Here is a 16,419-nt window from a genome sequence, read left to right on the forward strand (position 1 = left end):
CATTTGCAAATGTTTTCTCCCATTCTGACGGTTGTCTTTTGGTCTTGGTTATGGTTTCCTTTGCTGTGCAAAAGCTTTGAAGTTTCATTAGGTCCCATTTGTTTATTTTTGTTTTTATTTCCATTACTCTAGGAGGTGGGTCAGAAAGGATCTTGCTGTGATTTATGTCATAGAGTGTTCTGCCTATGTTTTCTTCTAAGAGTTTGATAGTTTCTGGCCTTACATTTAGGTCTTTAATCCATTTTGAGCTTATTTTTTTTTTTTTTGAGCTTATTTTTGTGTATGGTGTTAGGGACTGATCTAATCTCATACTTTTACATGTACCTGTCCAGTTTTCCCAGCACCATTTATTGAAGAGGATGTCCTTTCTCCACTGTACATTCCTGCCTCCTTTATCAAAGATAAGGTGTCCGTATGTGCGTGGGTTTATCTCTGGGCTTTCTATCCTGTTCCACTGATCTATCTTTCTGTTTTTGTGCCAGTACCATACAGGCTTGATTACTGTTGCTTTGTAATATAGTCTGAAGTCAGGGAGCCTGATTCCTCCAGCTCCTTTTTTCGTTCTCAAGATTGCTTTGGCTATTCGGGGTCTTTTGTGTTTCCATACAAATTGCGAAATTTTTTGTTCTAGTTCTGTGAAAAATGCCAGTGGTAGTTTGATAGGGATTGCATTGAATCTGTAGATTGCTTTGGGTAGTAGAGTCATTTTCACAATGTTGATTCTTCCCATCCAAGAACATGGTATATCTCTCCATCTATTTGTATCATCTTTAATTTCTTTCATCAGTGTCTTATAATTTTCTGCATACAGGTCTTTCATCTCCTTTGGTAGGTTTATTCCTAGATATTTTATTCTTTCTGTTGCAATGGTAAACGGGAGTGTTTTCTTGATTTCACTTTCAGATTTTTCATCATTAGTGTATAGGAATGCCAGAGATTTCTGTGCATTATTTTTGTATCCTGCTACATTACCAAATTCATTGATTAGCTCTAGTAGTTTTCTGGTAGCATCTTTAGGATTCTCTATGTATAATATCATGTCATCTGTAAACAGTGACAGATTTACTTCTTCTTTTCCGATTTGGATTCTTTTATTTCCTTTTTTTTTTTTTTTTTTAACATCTTTATTGGGGTATAATTGCTTTACAATGGTGTGTTAGTTTCTGCTTTATAACAAAGTGAATCAGCTATACATATACATATATTCCCATATGTCTTACCTCTTGCGTCTCCCTCCCTCCCACTCTCCCCATCCCACCCTTCCAGGCTGTCACAAAGCACCGAGCTAATATCCCTGTGCCTTGCGGCTGCTTCCCCCCAGCTATTTACCTTACTACGTTTGTTAGTGTGTATATGTCCATGACTCTCTCTCGCCCTGTCAAAACTCACCCCGCCCCCTCCCCATACCCTCAAGTCCGTTCTCCAGTAGGTCTGCGTCTTTATTCCTGTCTTACCCCTAGGTTCTTCATGACATTTTTTTCCCTTAAATTCCATATATATGTGTTAGCATACGGTGTTTGTCTTTCTCTTTCTGACTTACTTCACTCTGTATGACAGACTCTAGGTCTATCCATCTCATTACAAATAGCTCAATTTCATTTCTTTTTAAGGCTGAGTAATATTCCATTGTGTATATGTGCCACATCTTCTTTATCCATTCATCCGATGATGGGCGCTTAGGTTGTTTCCATGTCCTGGCTATTGTAAATAGAGCTGCAATGAACATTTTGGTACATGGCTCTTTTTGAATTTTGGTTTTCTCAGGGTATATGCCAAGTAGTGGGATTGCTGGGTCATATGGTAATTCTATTTGTAGTTTTTTAAGGAACCTCCATACTGTTCTCCACAGGGGCTGAACCAATTCACATTCCCACCAGCAGTGCAAGAGTGTCCCCTTTTCTCCACACCCTCTCCAGCATTTATTGTTTCTAGATTTTTTGATGATGGCCATTCTGACTGGTGTGAGATGATATCTCATTGTAGTTTTGATTTGCATTTCTCTAATGATTAATGATGTTGAGCATTCTTTCATGTCTTTGTTGGCATTCTGTATATCTTCTTTGGAGAAATGTCTATTTAGGTCTTCTGCCCATTTTTGGATGGGGTTGTTTGTTTTTTTGTTATTGAGCTGCATGAGCTGCTTGTAAATTTTGGAGATTAATCCTTTGTCAGTTGCTTCATTTGCAAATGTTTTCTCCCATTCTGAGGGTTGTCTTTTGGTCTTGGTTATGGTTTCCTTTGCTGTGCAAAAGCTTTGAAGTTTCATTAGGTCCCATTTGTTTATTTTTGTTTTTATTTCCATTACTCTAGGAGGTGGGTCAGAAAGGATCTTGCTGTGATTTATGTCATAGAGTGTTCTGCCTATGTTTTCTTCTAAGAGTTTGATAGTTTCTGGCCTTACATTTAGGTCTTTAATCCATTTTGAGCTTATTTTTGTGTATGGTGTTAGGGACTGATCTAATCTCATACTTTTACATGTACCTGTCCAGTTTTCCCAGCACCATTTATTGAAGAGGCTGTCCTTTCTCCACTGTACATTCCTGCCTCCTTTATCAAAGATAAGGTGTCCATATGTGCGTGGGTTTATCTCTGGGCTTTCTATCCTGTTCCACTGATCTATCTTTCTGTTTTTGTGCCAGTACCATACTGTCTTGATTACTGATGCTTTGTAGTATAGTCTGAAGTCAGGGAGCCTTATTCCTCCAGCTCCTTTTTTCGTTCTCAAGATTGCTTTGGCTATTCGGGGTCTTTTGTGTTTCCATACAAATTGCGAAATTTTTTGTTCTAGTTCTGTGAAAAATGCCAGTGGTAGTTTGATAGGGATTGCATTGAATCTGTAGATTGCTTTGGGTAGTAGAGTCATTTTCACAATATTGATTCTTCCCATCCAAGAACATGGTATATCTCTCCATCTATTTGTATCATCTTTAATTTCTTTCATCAGTGTCTTATAATTTTCTGCATACAGGTCTTTCGTATCCTTAGGTAGGTTTATTCCTAGATATTTTATTCTTTTTGTTGCGATGGTAAATGGGAGTGTTTTCTTGATTTCACTTTCAGATTTTTCATCATTAGTATATAGGAATGCCAGAGATTTCTGTGCATTAATTTTGTATCCTGCTACTTTACCAAATTCATTGATTAGCTCTAGTAGTTTTCTGGTAGCATCTTTAGGATTCTCTATGTATAGTATCATGTCATCTGCAAACAGTGACAGCTTTACTTCTTCTTTTCCAATTTGGATTCCTTTTATTTCCTTTTCTTCTCTGATTGCTGTGGCTAAAACTTCCAAAACTATGTTGAATAAGAGTGGTGAGTGTGGGCAACCTTGTCTTGTTCCTGATCTTAGTGGAAATGCTTTCAGTTTTTCACCATTGAGGATGATGTTTGCTGTGGGCTTGTCATATATGGCCTTTATTATGTTGAGGAAAGTTCCCTCTATGCCTACTTTCTGGAGGGTTTTTATCATAAATGGGTGTTGAATTTTGTCAAAAGCTTTCTCTGCATCTATTGAGATGATCATATGGTTTTTCTCCTTCAATTTGTTAATATGGTTTATCACATTGATAGATTTGCGTATATTGAAGAATCCTTGCATTCCTGGAATAAACCCACTTGATCATGGTGTATGATCCTTTTAATGTGCTTTTGGATTCTGTTTGCTAGTATTTTGTTGAGGATTTTTGCATCTATATTCATCAGTGATATTGGCCTGTAGTTTTCTTTCTTTGTGACATCCTTGTCTGGTTTTGGTATCAAGGTGATGGTGGCTTCATAGAAGGAATTTGGGAGTGTTCCTCCCTCTGCTATATTTTGGAAGAGTTTGAGAAGGATAGGTGTTAGCTCTTCTCTAAACGTTTGATATAATTCACCTGTGAAGCCATCTGGTCCTGGGCTTTTGTTTGTTGGAAGGTTTTTAATCACAGTTTCAATTTCAGTGCTTGTGATTGGTCTGTTCATATTTTCTATTTCTTCCTGATTCAGTGTTGGCAGGTTGTGCATTTCTAAGAATTTGTCCATTTCTTCCAGATTGTCCATTTAATTGGCATAGAATTGCTTGTAGTAATCTCTCATGATTTTTTTTATTTCTGCAGTGTCAGTTGTTACTTCTCCTTTTTCATTTCTAATTCTATTGATTTGAGTCTTCTCCCTTTTTTTCTTGATGAGCCTGGCTAGCGGTTTATCTATTTTGTTTATCTTCTCAAAGAACCAGCTTTTAGTTTTATTGATCTTTGCTATCGTTTCCTTCATTTCTTTTTCATTTACTTCTGATCTGATTTTTATGATTTCTTTCCTTCTGCTAGCTTTGGGGATTTTTGTTCTTCTTTGTCTAATTGCTTGAGGTGCAAGGTTAGGTTGTTTATTCGAGATGTTTCCTGCTTCTTAAGGTGGGCTTGTATTGCTATAAACTTCCCCCTTAGAACTGCTTTTGCTGCATCCCATAGGTTTTGGGTCGTTGTGTCTCCATTGTCATTTGTTTCTAGGTATTTTTTTATTTCCTCTTTGATTTCTTCAGTGATCACTTCATTATTAAGTAGTGTATTGTTTAGCCTCCATGTGTTTGTATTTTTTACAGATCTTTTCCTGTAATTGATATCTAGTCTCATGGCGTTGTGGTCGGAAAAGATACTTGATACAATTTCAGTTTTCTTAAATTTACCAAGGCTTGATTTGTGACCCAAGATATGATCTATCCTGGAGAATGTTCCATGAGCACTTGAGAAAAATGTGTATTCTGTTGTTTTTGGATGGAATGTCCTATAAATATCAATTAAGTCCATCTTGTTTAATGTATCATTTAAAGCTTGTGTTTCCTTATTTATTTTCATTTTGGATGATCTGTCCATGGGTGAAAGTGGGGTGTTAAAGTCCCCTACTATGAATGTGTTACTGTTGATCTCCCCTTTTATGGTTTTTAGTATTTGCCTTATGTATTGAGGTGCTCCTATGTTGGGTGCATAAATATTTACAATTGTTATATCTTCTTCTTGGATCGATCCCTTGATCATTATGTAGTGTCCTTCTTTGTCCCTTTTAATAGTCCTTATTTTAAAGTCTATTTTGTCTGATATGAGAATTGCTACTCCAGCTTTCTTTTGGTTTCCATTTTCATGGAATATCTTTTTCCATCCCCTTACTTTCAGTCTGTATGTGTCTGTATGTCGGAAGTGGGTCTCTTGTAGACAGCATATATAAGGGTCTTGTTTTTGTATCCATTCAGCCAATCTGTGTCTTTTGGTGGGAGCATTTAGTCCATTTACATTTAAGGTAATTATCGATATGTATGTTCCTATTCCCATTTTACATATTGTTTTGGGTTCGCTACTACAGGTCGTTTCCTTCTCTTGTGTTTCGTGTCTAGAGAAGTTCCTTTAGCATTTGTTGTAAAGCTGGTTTGGTGGTGCTGAACTCTCTCAGCTTTTGCTTGTCTGTAAAGGTTTTAATTTCTCCATCAAATGTGAATGAGATCCTTGCTGGGTAGAGTAGTCTTGGTTGCAGGCTTTTCTCCTTCATCACTTTCAGTATGTCCTGCCACTCCCTTCTGGCTTCTAGGGTTTCTGCCGAGAGATCAGCTCTTAACCTTATAGGGATTCCCTTGTGTGTTATTTGTTGTTTTTCCCTTGCTGCTTTTAATATGCTTTCTTTGTATTTAATTTTTGACAGTTTGATAAATATGTGTCTTGGTGTATTTCTCCTTGTATTTATCCTGTATGGGACTCTCTGTGCTTCCTGGACTTGATTAACTCTTTCCTTTCCCTTATTAGTGAAGTTTTCAACTATAATCTCTTCAAATATTTTCTCAGTCCCTTTCTTTCTTTCTTCTTCTTCTGGAACCCCTATAATTCGAATGTTGGTGTGTTTCATGTTGTCCCAGAGGTCTCTGAGACTGTCCTCAGTTCTTTTCATTCTTTTTTCTTTATTCTGCTCTGCAGTAGTTATTTCCAGTACTTTATCTTCCAGGTCACTTATCCGTTCTTCTGCCTCAGTTATTCTGCTATTGATCCTATCTAGAGTGCTTTTAATTTCATTTATTGCGTTGTTCATCTTTAGTTCTTGTACGTCCTTGTTAACTGTTTCTTGCATTTTGTCCATTCTACTTCCAAGATTTCGGATCATCCTTACTATCATTATTCTGAATTCTTTTTCAGGTAGATTGCCTATTTCCTCTTCATTTGTTAGTTCTGGTGGGTTTTTATCTTGCTCCTTCATCTGCTGTGTGTTTTTCTGTCTTCTCATTTTGCTTATCTTACTGTGTTTGGGGTCTCCTTTTTGCAGGCTGCACGTTCGTAGTTCCCGTTGTTTTTGATATCTGTCTCCAGAGGCTAAGGTTGTTTCAGTGGGTTGTGGAGGCTTCCTGGTGGAGGGGACTAGTGCCTGTGTTGTGCTGGATGAGGCTGGATCTTGTCTCTCTAGTGGGCAGGTTCACGTCTGGTGGTGTGTTTTGGGGTGTCTGTGGCCTTATTATGATTTTAGGCAGCCTCTCTGCTAATGGGTGGGGTTGTGTTCCTGTTTTGCTAGTTGTTTGGCATAGGTTGTGCAGCACTGTGGCTTACTGGTCGTTGAGTGAAGCTGGGTGCTGGTGTTAAGATATAGGTCTCTGGGAGATTTCCACTGTTTAATATTATGTGGAGCTGGGAGGTCTCTTGTTGACCAGTGTCCTGAAGTTGGCTCTCCTACCTCAGAGGCAGAGCCCTGACTCCTGGGCTAGAGCACCAAAAGCCTTTCATTCACATGGCTCAGAATAAAAGGGAGAAAAAGTAGAGAGAATTAGTAGAAATATGAGGAAAGAAAGAAGGAAAGGAGGAAAGGAAGGAAGGAAGAAAGAAGCAAAGAAGGAAAGAAAGGAGGGAGGGAGGGAGGGAGGAAGGAAGGAAGGAAGGAGGGAAAGAAGGAAAAAAGACAGAAAGAAAGAAGATACAGTAAAACTAAAATAAAGTTTAATATAGTTATTGAATTAAAAACTATTTAGAAAAAAAAAAAAAAAGAGACGGATAGAACCTTAGGACAAATGTTGGAAGCAAACTATACAGAGAAAATCTTACAGAGAAGCTTACACATACACCTTCACAAAAAGAGGTAAAGGGGGGAAAATCATAAATCTTGCTCTCAGAGACCACCTCTTCAATTTGGGGTGATTCGTTGTCTAAAGGAGGGAAGGAAGGAAGGAAAGAAAGAAAGAAAGAACGAAGGTAAAGTATAATAAATTTATTACAATTGAAATTAATTATTAAGAAAAAAAATTTTTTTTAAAAACCATGGACGGATAGAGCCCTAGGACAAATGGTGGAAGCAAGAGTATACAGACAAGGTCTCACACACAAGCATACACGTACACATTCACAAAAAGAGGAAAAGGGAAAAAAATCATAGATCTTGCTCCTAAATTCCCCCTCTTCAATTTGGGATCATTCCTTGTCTATTCAGGTATTCCACAGATGCAGGGTATATCAAGTTGATTGTGGAGCTTTAATCCGCTGCTTCTGTGGCTGCTGGGAGAGATTTCCCTTTCTCTTCTTTGTTCTCACAGCTCACAGGAGCTCAGCTTTGGATTTGGCCCTGCCTCTGCGTGTAGGTCGCTGGAGGGCGTCTGTTTTTTCGCTCAGACAGGATGGGGTTAAAGGAGCCGCTGATTCGGGGCCTCCGGCTCACTCAGGCCGGGGGTTGGGGGATGGGGGTAGGAGGGGCACTGTGTGCGGGGCGGGCCTGCGGCGGCAGAGGCGGCGTGACGTTGCGGCAGAGGCCGGCGTGACGTTGCACCAGCCTGAGGCCCGCCGTGCGTTGTCCCGGGGAAGTTGTCCCTGGATCCCGGGAACCTGGCAGTGGCGGGCTGCACAGGCTCCACGGAAGAGGGGTGTGGAGAGTGACCTGTGCTCGCACACAGGCCCCTTGGTGGCGGCAGCAGCAGCCTTAGCGTCTCCCGCCCGTCTCTGGGGTCTGCGGTTTTAGCCGCGGCTCGCACCTGTCTCTGGCGTTCGTGCTTTTAGCCGCGGCTCGCGCCCGTCTCTGGGGTTCGCGCTTTTAGCCGCGGCTCGCGCCCGTCTCTAGGGTTCGCGCTTTTAGCCGCGGCTCGCGCCCGTCTCTGGAGATCCTTTAAGCAGCGCTCTTAAACCCCTCTCCTCGCGCACCAGGAAACAAAGAGGGAAGAAATAGTCTCTTGCCTCTTCGGCAGGTGCAGGCTTTTCCCCGAACTCCCTCCCAGCTAGTCGTGGTGCACTAACCCCTTCAGGCTATGTTCAAGCCGCCAACCCCAGTCCTCTCCCTGAGCTCAGTCCAAAACCAAAACCCGAGCCTCAGCTCGCAGCCCCACCCGCCCCGGCGGGTGAGCAGGCAAGCCTCTCGGGTTGGTGAGTGCTGGTCGGCACCGATCGTCTGTGCAGGAATCTCCCCGCTTTGCCCTCTGCACCCGTCGCTGTGCACTACTCCACGGTCCCGAAAGTCCCCCCTTCGCCTCCCGCAGTCTCCGTCCGCGGAGGGGCTTCCTAGTGTGTGGAAACTTTTCCTCCTTCACAGCTCCCTCCCACTGGTGCAGGTGCCGTCCTTATTCTTTTGTCTCTGTTTTTTCTTTTGCCCTACCCAGGTACGTGGGGAGTTTCTTGCCTTTTGGGAGGTCTGAGGTCTTCTGCCAGCCTTCAGTAGGAGTTCTGTAGGAGTTGTTCCACGTGTGGATGTATTTCTGGTGTATCCGTGGGGAGGAAGGCGATCTCCGCGTCTTACTCTTCCGCCATCTTCCGCCCGCTCCCCCATCCTGTTAACTCTTAAACTTATATAGTATCCAACAGCATACTGACATGTCTACTTGGATGTCTTAGAGGCACCTCAAACTTACCATATCCAAAGCAGAATTTTTGATTTCTACCTATCTTCTCAAATCTGCTCTTTTATAGTATATCTCATATCAGAAATGGGCAACTCCAGTTGTTTAGGACAAAAGCCTTGGAGACATTCTCTTTCTTTCATACCCCATACTCAATTCATCATCAAATCCTATTAGCTCTTCTTTCAAAATATTCCAAATTTAACCACTTCTCACCCCTGTATTATGGCCCCAACCTCTATTTATCTAGCCTGGATTATTGTCATAGTCTAGTCTCCATGTTTTGGCCCTGGTTCCCCTAGCATCTATTCTTTACATAGCATCTTCTAGACTCTAGAATCTATAGAGACATCTCTCCTTTGCTTAAAACCTACCAGTGGCTCCCCATCTCAGAGTAAAAGCCAAATCCTTATATGGCCTATGAAGCCCTACATATGATCTAAGCCTAGTGCCTCTCTGACTATACCTTCTATCACCCTTTGCTTTCTCTGTTTATGTCATATTGATCTTCTTGTTCTTTCTCAAATATACCAGACATGCTCCTGACTCACGAGCACTTGCTGTTCCCTCTGCTTAGAATGCTCTTCCCCCAGAAATCCACATGTTCACTCCCTCATCTCTGTCAGATCTCTGATTAAATGTCACAATATCAGAGAATCCTTACTCGAGCACCTCATATTAAATAAAACCACCACTACTTCTTCCCCAGCATTCTCTATCTTCTTAACATTTTTTCTTTATAGTTATCAACACCACCTGATACGCTATAAATGTCTTTCTCAGTTATTTGTCTCCCCCTCTAGGATGTCAGCTTCATGAGGGCAGGGACTTTCTGTCCACTGCTAGATCTCCAAAGTCTAGAACAGGCCTGGAACACAGTAGGTACTCAATAAATATTTGTTGAATAAATGAATTTTCTAAGCTATCCCAGATTTTCTCCACCATTAAATTTAATCATTCCTCCTAACATTCCCTCCTTAAGGTAAGTTAGTGTCATTTCAGAGGAAATTAAGATACAGATGGTGAATTGTCAAAGGTTGCAGAAGAGTCACATGTCAGATTGGACCCCCACAGGAGTAGAGAAAGCCTGGGACTAAGAGGAAAATTATGGAAGAAGAAAGTATTAGACTTGTAAAATATTTTCTGTGAAAGGGATACTATCATCTATTATTTATTTGTTTTCTGCCATTATGATATCAACCCCATGAGGTTTTTCTCTGTGCACTACTGTACCCCAGTGCTTAGAAAAATACTTGGCACATAGCTAATGCTTGATAAATACTTGCTGAATGACTAAATGAAAATGAATTACTCTAGACTCACAGCTGGTGTGGGCCAGAAGGTAAACAACTAAAGGGAAAGAGTCTGGAGGCAAGGAAATCATTAGGAGGCTATTATGTTCATCCCCAAAAGGTTGTAAGCCAGTGAGCCTGTGGGCTTTTTGACTTTGTACCTAGAGCTCAGATCTTAGATTAGCCAACGTCTGAGATACTAGTTGCCACACTAAACCTCACCTGTCCTGCTTTATATGCAAACCTCCAACTCAGTTATTACCCACTTATTTTCTACTTTGAGGGATTTTCTGCTTTTAGGGGTTGGTGTCCTTCCCATCGTATCCTAGGGAAGTAAGTAGGTGTGCTTTGCCCCAATATCTCACTAGCTGGAGATATAGCCTAAGAAAACTACTGCCAAAAGTCACCCATGAAGTGGTGCATTATGACTATTTAAGAAGCCACAGAGCCTTTGTGACCTCACTCCTGCTCCAGAGGTAGCTTGATAAGTCACAGCAGAGGGCAGTTGGGGCATAACTTCACACAAGTCATCAAGACCTCCTCCACCTTGCTTCTGAGGAGAAGCCATCAGAAACGAACTGTACTTTTAGCTTATTTCAGTTTCAGTTTATCAGTCATCTTGGGCCAACTACCAACCAACTTCTTTTGAAGACCAACTTGCCAGAAAGCACTTTTTTCATCTTTCAGATACAGCTTACTTGAATCATGCAGTGCATAGGGGATATCAGTGAAGAAGTCTGGCAAGACTACATCACCCTCTTCCTACAGACTGTAATGTGCTGTGATGCAGTGATAATCACCAATTCCCCACCCTGGTTGTTAGCTTCTTATCCTGAAGTCAACTTGTTCCAATTGACCCAGGAAGAAATGCAGATCTTGCTGGTGAGAGAGGAGAGAGAGAAGTTGTTTCTTCAGGGAATCACCCTTACAGGGACCAAATGCTTGTTGATCCGGGACAACCTGTACACTGAGGGCAACAACACCATGGACCTCCACACCAAAGGCCAGAGTCGGGGCAACCAGGTAGTGACAGTAGTTCAGATCGAGTCTGTATACCTTGTGGTGATAGGACACAAAGGAACAGGAGGAGGGTCTCTCAACTTCAAGGTTTTCAGGATGGCAGGTTACATCAGAGAGGCCATTCATCAACACCTGGCCCATTTCTAACTAAATAAAAAGGCACTGGTGTTTGACCTGGAATTTGAATTCAGTGTTATCTGATTCACCGTCTAGATTAACATAGTCTTGAGGAAAATAAAAGGAGATCCCAGATCAGGTTTGGAGGTGTGTGTGTGTGTGTGTGTGTGTGTGTGTGTGTGTGTGTGTTAGGAAAGGGGCAGATTGGGGAGTGAGTATTCAAGCATTTGTTTCTTTGCACATTTTTTACACCTAGAACACAATCCCTCCCTTCTCAACACTTGGAGGGAAGAGTAGTGGACTGGGTAGTAGAAAATCTTGGTTGTACTCCCAACTTTTTCCTGACTTACTATATTTTTCTCTGGGCCTCAGTTTCCTTATCTGTACAATGAGGAGTGCACTATGTCTCTAAGGGCCCTTCAAGCTCTGGAAATCTACGCTTTTGTAATAATCACATACATCCTTCAAAATCCGGCACAAGTACTACCTCCTTGAGGAAGCTTTCTCTGCCTGCCTCTACCTTAGGGCTGACCATAATTTGAATTACTAAAGCACTAACTCTCTGGGTAATTGGTTTGGACTTAATCATACTTTGCCTAACATTTCTTGTATGATTGTCCTGTGATCTTGTTTAACTTTTCACATACACATTAGTTTTGTTTCCCAACTTTATTATAATCTCCTAAAGGGCAGGTTGTTTGTCTTCTACTTCTCTATTTCCCTCCTGGGATAACCCAGCATGGGGCTTTGCTAGGGGAGTTGGCTACACACATAAAATCACTTATCAGGAATAGAGAGATTTTCCAAAGTGGGGATTCTGCTGGGTGTTGATGATCCAGGGCACTTGTGGCTAGATTTTATTCTTCAAATTTGTAGCTCACCTTTGGACCATTTATCTGTTCATTGTTGTCACCATCAGGGGAAACATGGGTGGGCAGAAGCTAAGAAAGAAAGTAAAAAGTTCTAAACATTCCATCTGGCTTGTTGCTAGCTACTGTGGACATGCTGGAGAGAAAGAATACAGGAATGAGAAAGATGAGGTTGAGTAATAAAGCATAGTGCTTATTTGACCCTGCTGCCACCAGCCCCCAGGAGCAGTGATTATGGAGAACCCTCTTCTCTGTCAGTTACAGGGAACCACTTCAAATCCCGCCCCCCATACACACTCTCAAAAGCCTGTAAAGGTCAAGGTTTAAACATGGAGGTTGTAAAATATCTGTGTGCTATTCAATACAAGTATAATGCCTGTCATATATGTAACTTAAATATTTTAATAGCCACATTAAAAATGATACAGGTGAATTTAATCTTAAGAATGTATTTTATTTAACCCATTACATCCAAAATATTATTATTTAAACACATAATCAATAAAAATATTATTGATGAGATATTTTACATGTTTGCATACAAAGTCTTCAAAATCTGGTGTGCATTTTACATTTGCAACACATCTCAATTCAGACAAGTCTCATTTCAAATGCTCAATAGTCACATGTATCTAGTGGCTACCGTATTTGGCAATGTGGGTCTAGGCCAATGCCATCCAATGTTTGAAACCCCTCTACAACATCCTTGCTAGCACATCCATCCATCCAACACTTTTCATGCCAGGCATTGGCTAGGTAATTAATAAAAATGTCAAAATAATTGAGAAAAGAATTTTCTTAGATAAAATTCTAGTGGGGACAAGACAAATGAAAAATACGTTGCAATACAATGAGGCAGATGGCATGAAAAAGTTTGTTTATGCAAATATGTATTGAGCTCCCACTGTGTCGGGCACTGTTCTAGACACAGCAGTAAAGAAAACACACAAAAACCTATGTTCATAGAGCTTACACTCTAATGGAAGAGACAGAATATGTGTCAGGAGTTAACAAGTGTCATGAAGACAAACAAAGCAGTATAAAGGGAGATAGAGAGAGATGGGAGGGACTATTTTAAATAGGAGGTCAGGGGCAGCGTCTTTGGAGAGACAATATCTGTACAGAGGCCTAATGAAGTGAGGAAGTGGGTCATGAAGAGAGGTAGGGAAAGTGTTTCAGGTAGAGACAAGAGCCATTCAAAGGCCCTGAGACAGGAGTGTGCCTGATCTTTTGAGGAACTATCAGGAGACCAATGTGGTTGCAGCCTCCCAGGACAATGGCCCTTTCCCTTCCCACCTGCAGCATCCTCAGGCATGTTGGTGAGGCAGCAGATACTGTCTTCTGGGGTGGAAGAGCAAAGCAGAGCAAATGGTCTCATTGCTCTCCTTCTGGGTCCTCTTTTTCTAATGAAATTGCTTTAACTTTTATTTTGGCAGTCATATTATACTGCTGACTGACATTGAGCTCTTAGTTAACTAAACCCCCTAAGGCTTTTTCACACTGGCTGCTGTTAAGAAAAGAGCTTGAAATAGTGGTAGGGCAATAAGCCAGGGAAAAAATTAAATGTGGAAGTGGCTTCCGTAGAGCCTTCATCTTGGATAGAGCCTCCATGTGGTATGAAGCATATCCCTGAAGGGAAAGAGAGCGAGGTGAGATGGAGGGAAAAGAAGGAAAATTCTTCAGTTAATTGAGGCTTCTACATTATTCTTTGCAGCCTGGATCTCCCAGGCAAAACGACATGTTCAGGAATTAGGGCCACTGAGGAAAATGGCCTTGCCAGTTAGAAAGGCCCAGGCAAATCTTTCATTAGAGGACAAGCTAAAGTATGCAGATTCCCCATTGAACAAGAGATTTAATTGAATGTATGGCTGACTGAGGCCCAAGGTGGTAAGCTGGAAAGGGGAAGGGAGTCTAGGTGGGCCACATAGCAGAGATCCTGCCCTTTCCATCCAGAGAGAAGCACTTCACTGTGGTACCAGTCCATGCCTAGCTTGTTGCCATGGTGAATCTTTCCCTGGAAGATGAACGTGTCTTGCATAAGTAAGGTACAACTGAAAGTAGAGAAAAATTTGGGCCCTTCTATTCCCAGAAGGGGTCAGGATAGACTCTGTGAGGGCTCAGTGTCAGTACAGAGAAGCTTGAAACTTGCTGTGAGGATTCATCTCCTCTCTCCATCCACCCTGTGTGACTTTGTTGCTTTAGGTATTCACAGTGGAATTCTGAAGCTAGCCTTAACCTTCATCTGCCACCTTGGTGCCCACTTTTCCTTTCTTGTACTCTGCAGTCCAGCCACACTGAACAGGTCATTGTTGTCAGGACATGCTTCACAATTTCTTCCATGGTGTTCTCAGAATTCACTGCTACTTGCCCTCCTCTCTTCTTCTCTAACAATCTCAAGCACATATCCTACTTACTTGCCTAGGCCCAGGCACTAGGTCCATTCCTATAATGATATTCCTTACTCCCCAGGTTTGGAGGTGTTTCCTCATGACTTGGAATCCCCCATCTTGTGCTTTGCACCTCTCTCATAACACTTAACTCCTCAACTTTCAGTTCTTACTATACAGATACATATCTTCTCTCCCTTATTAGCCTACAAGTTCCCCTAGAGATGACTATTTTGTTGTAATTCCCATTATCAGGCTTTTGTGCTGGAAGTTCGCAACGCTGGATGATTAAATAAATGACAGACATAATGAACAGATAAAGGCTGATTTTCCAACCAAGCCACTTCCTTGGTTTCATGCATTTTAAATTAATGGAGACTAGAGGTGTGGAAGGGAAGATGGCGGAAGAGTAAGACGGGGAGATCACCTTCCTCCCCACAGATATACCAGAAATACATCTACACGTGGAGCAACTCTTACAGAACACCTACTGAATGCTGGCGGAAGACCTCAGACCCCCCAAAAGCCTAAGAAGCAGAGGATTAAATCTCCACAATCAACTTGATGTACCCTGCATCTGTGGAATACATGAACAGACAACCAATCATCCCAAATTGAGGAGGTGGATTTCGAGAGCAAGATTTATGATTTTTTTCACTTTTCCTCTTTTTCCAAGAGTCAGTGCTGTGCCTCTGAGGTGGGAGAGCCAACTTCAGGACACTGCTCAACAAGAGACCTCCCAGCTCCACATAATAACAAATGGTGAAAATCTACCAGAGACCTCCATCTCAACACCAGCACCCAGGTTCATTCAACGACAAGCAAGCCACAGTGCTGGACAACCTATGCCTAACAACTAGCAAAACAGGAACACAACCCAACCTATTAGCAGAGAGGGTGCCTAAAATCATAATAAGTCCACAGACACCACAAAACACACCACCAGACGTGGACCTGCCCACTAGAGACACAAGACCCAGCCTCATCCACAAGAACACAGGCACTAGTCTCCTCCACCAGGAAGCCTACAAAACCCACTGAACCAACCTTAGCCACTGGGGACAGACATCAATAACAACAGGAACCACGAACCTGCAGCCTGCAAAAAGGAGACCCCAAACACAGTAAGATAAGCAAACTGAGAAGACAGAAAATCACACAGCAGATGAAGGAGCAAGATAAAAATGCACCAGACCTAACAAATGAAGAGGAAATAGGCAGTCTAACTGAAAAAGAATTCAGAATAATGATAGTAAAGATGATCCAAAATCTTGGAAATAGAATAGAGAAAATACAAGAAATGTTGAACAAGGACCTAGAAGAACTAAAGATGAAAGAAACAATGATGAACAACACAAGAAATGAAATGAAAAAGACTCTAGATGGGATCAATAGCAGAATAACTGAGGCAGAAGAACGGATAAGTGACCTGGAAAATAAAATAGTGGAAAAAACTACTGCGGAGCAGAATAAAGGAAAAAGAATGAAAAGAACTGAGGACAGTCTCAGAGACCTCTGGGACAACATTAAACGCACCAACATTCAAACTATAGGGGTTCCAGAAGAAGAAGAGAAAAAGAAAGGGACTGAGAAAATATTTGAAGAGATAATAGTTGAAAACTTCCCTAATATGGGAAAGGAAAGAGTTAATCAAGTCCAGGAAGCACAGAGAGTCCCATAAAGAATAAATCCAAGGAGAAATACGCCAAGACACATATTAATGAAACTGTCAAAAATTAAATACAAAGAAAGCATATTAAAAGCAGCAAGGGAAAAACAACAAATAACACACAAGGGATTCCGCATAAGGTTTACAGCTGATCTCTCAGCAGAAACTCTGCAAGCCAGAAGGGAGTGCCAGGACATACTGAAAGTGATGAAGGAGGAAAACCTGCAACCAAGATTACTCTACACAGCAA

The 16,419-nt window shown here is 41.5% G+C and overlaps 1 protein-coding gene across 1 annotated transcript; it reads left to right on the forward strand.

The window, feature by feature from the left end:
* Positions 1–10,574: 10,574 nt before the first annotated feature.
* Positions 10,575–11,307, forward strand: LOC116747296. The gene has a single exon (XM_032619105.1). The coding sequence runs from the start codon at positions 10,813–10,815 to the stop codon at positions 11,272–11,274; it is 462 nt and encodes a 153-aa protein (XP_032474996.1). The 5' UTR covers positions 10,575–10,812; the 3' UTR covers positions 11,275–11,307.
* The last annotated feature ends 5,112 nt before the right edge of the window (positions 11,308–16,419 follow it).

This window comes from Phocoena sinus, chromosome X (genome assembly GCF_008692025.1).
Source record: "Phocoena sinus isolate mPhoSin1 chromosome X, mPhoSin1.pri, whole genome shotgun sequence".
Taxonomy (NCBI): domain Eukaryota; kingdom Metazoa; phylum Chordata; class Mammalia; order Artiodactyla; family Phocoenidae; genus Phocoena; species Phocoena sinus.

Excerpts from the sequence above, each read along its gene's own strand:
- LOC116747296 (XM_032619105.1), top strand. The coding sequence starts at position 10,813 with ATGCAGTGCATAGGGGATATCAGTGAAGAAGTCTGGCAAGACTACATC.